Genomic DNA, 1,367 nt, shown 5'->3' on the forward strand with positions numbered 1-1,367 from the left:
ATAATTCAATTTTTTTATTATTATTACACATACTTTTATTATTTTTATCATTTACTCTTCCAATTGTTAGAGATAGGCTAATTACATATTTACATTTATAATTTTACATACTCTACGTAGCTAATCACATACCTTTTATTACTATCAATATCAATTAGTAATGATATTTCATGTTAAAAAAATGTTAATTAACTAATATTTTTCATTTATGTTGTTTTTGAGTTCACGCTAACTCATTTCTCGTTTTTTTTATTCTAAAAATATTAGTCTCAATATTTTTCTTAAGAAAAAATATTTTTAATTATTTGGTGAAAATAGCTCGATAAAACTAAGTCGTGTCTTGACTCTTGAGACAATTTTACTCGTAAAATCAAACACTTGAATCCTAGAAATTATACCTTGAAAAGTATACGATGATTTAATAAAATCTAACTTTAAAACATTGGTTTGAATCTTGAGTGAATTGCACAAATTCAAGGTTTTTAGGATGATAAGGCTTTTTCGTATTTTTAGTGTGTGTGACGTTCTATTTTATCTTGATGATATAATAAATATTAAATAAATACGTACAAAAAGTTATTTTCAATTGTTATGCAACCTTATATGATATGGGCTTGCTGCTTGCTTAGGACATAATGTTTATGTTGATCACTGCTCACAATAAGTTAGTTGATATCATTGCCCAAGTCTATACCTTCATTTACATTATATACCATTATGTTGCGTAACTTTTGAAATCTATGACTACCCTGCTTTCATTGCATCCTTCGATAAATTCAATGAATTTTAAAAGGAGAGTATTCAATATGCATGCACAAAATTGTTTGAGCCAGCTCATTTTAAAAGCAGCGGCAAGGAGCATTGCGTTTTTACGTTTTAACATGCAAGGACCCCGAATTCATGACAATCAGAGGCACCCCCAACTTTGAAACAAAAATTTAATTATATCATCAAAATTCGAAAACTAAATTCAGTCGTTGAATTATAAAAAAACACCAATATAACATAACTAGCATAACCTAGGATGAGAAACACTAAACACTGAACTTATCAAATCTGTAACACAAGCGCTCAAACTCAACTCAATAAAAACCGGATGCAACCTAATCAAACAAACTGAAGCCCATGTCATCATCAGATTCTTCAGCAGGCTCTTCCTTCTTTTCCTCTTCCTTGGCAGCAGCAGCTGGCGCACCACCGGCGGCAGCAGCAGGAGCAGCAACAGCAGCCACAGCAAATTTGCTTGGATCCTGCATTTAAACCAGTAAGTTGCAAACGAAAAGAATTAAGGAAGCAGTATTTTCAGTGTAAGATCATCCAAAGTTCAGAGACAATACCTTCAAATACTCCTTAACCTTGTCAGCCTC

The 1,367-nt window shown here is 31.5% G+C and overlaps 1 protein-coding gene across 1 annotated transcript in view; it reads right to left on the reverse strand.

Moving 5' to 3' along the window:
• The window catches only part of LOC107605468 (60S acidic ribosomal protein P0), a gene marked incomplete in the record, with an annotated part of 2,311 nt that continues 1,868 nt past the window's right edge, over nt 925–1,367 (reverse strand). Inside the window, 2 exon segments of the mRNA XM_016307355.2 lie at nt 925–1,250; nt 1,338–1,367. Of these exon segments, the coding sequence (XP_016162841.1) occupies nt 1,104–1,250; nt 1,338–1,367 (177 nt within the window).

The sequence above is a fragment of the Arachis ipaensis genome, chromosome B06 (genome assembly GCF_000816755.2).
Source record: "Arachis ipaensis cultivar K30076 chromosome B06, Araip1.1, whole genome shotgun sequence".
Lineage (NCBI taxonomy): Eukaryota > Viridiplantae > Streptophyta > Magnoliopsida > Fabales > Fabaceae > Arachis > Arachis ipaensis.